The following is a 351-nucleotide window of genomic DNA, read 5'->3' on the forward strand; positions in this document are numbered from 1 at the left end:
ATACACGCATATATACACACACACATATACACGCATATATACACACACACATATACACATGCACATACACACACCTACCTGTGGCGACCTGGTGCCCGAGCCCCCGGCTGCCGCTGTGGATCATCACACACACCTGGCCTTTGTGGTCGATGCCCATCTTCTTGGCGGCGTAGTCGTTGTAGATCTCGTCCACCACCTGGATCTCAGCGTAGTGGTTTCCTGCTCCCAGAGTCCCCAGCTGCAACAAGGGACCACGTGTTAAAACTAGCCAGGTTCTGGTCCGTTAGACCGGTACTACCGGACCCTGGTCCACTAGCCCGGTCCTACCAGACTCTGGTCCACTAGCCCGGT

General features: G+C 55.3%; 1 protein-coding gene across 1 annotated transcript in view; it reads right to left on the minus strand.

Moving 5' to 3' along the window:
• rtcb (RNA 2',3'-cyclic phosphate and 5'-OH ligase) overlaps positions 1-351 on the minus strand; it is a gene marked incomplete in the record, with an annotated part of 55,901 nt that overhangs the window by 10,819 nt on the left and 44,731 nt on the right. The window contains 1 exon segment of the mRNA XM_032511878.1: positions 79-238. Within this exon segment, the coding sequence (XP_032367769.1) occupies positions 79-238 (160 nt within the window).

The sequence above is a fragment of the Etheostoma spectabile genome, unplaced genomic scaffold, assembly GCF_008692095.1.
Source record: "Etheostoma spectabile isolate EspeVRDwgs_2016 unplaced genomic scaffold, UIUC_Espe_1.0 scaffold502, whole genome shotgun sequence".
NCBI lineage: Eukaryota > Metazoa > Chordata > Actinopteri > Perciformes > Percidae > Etheostoma > Etheostoma spectabile.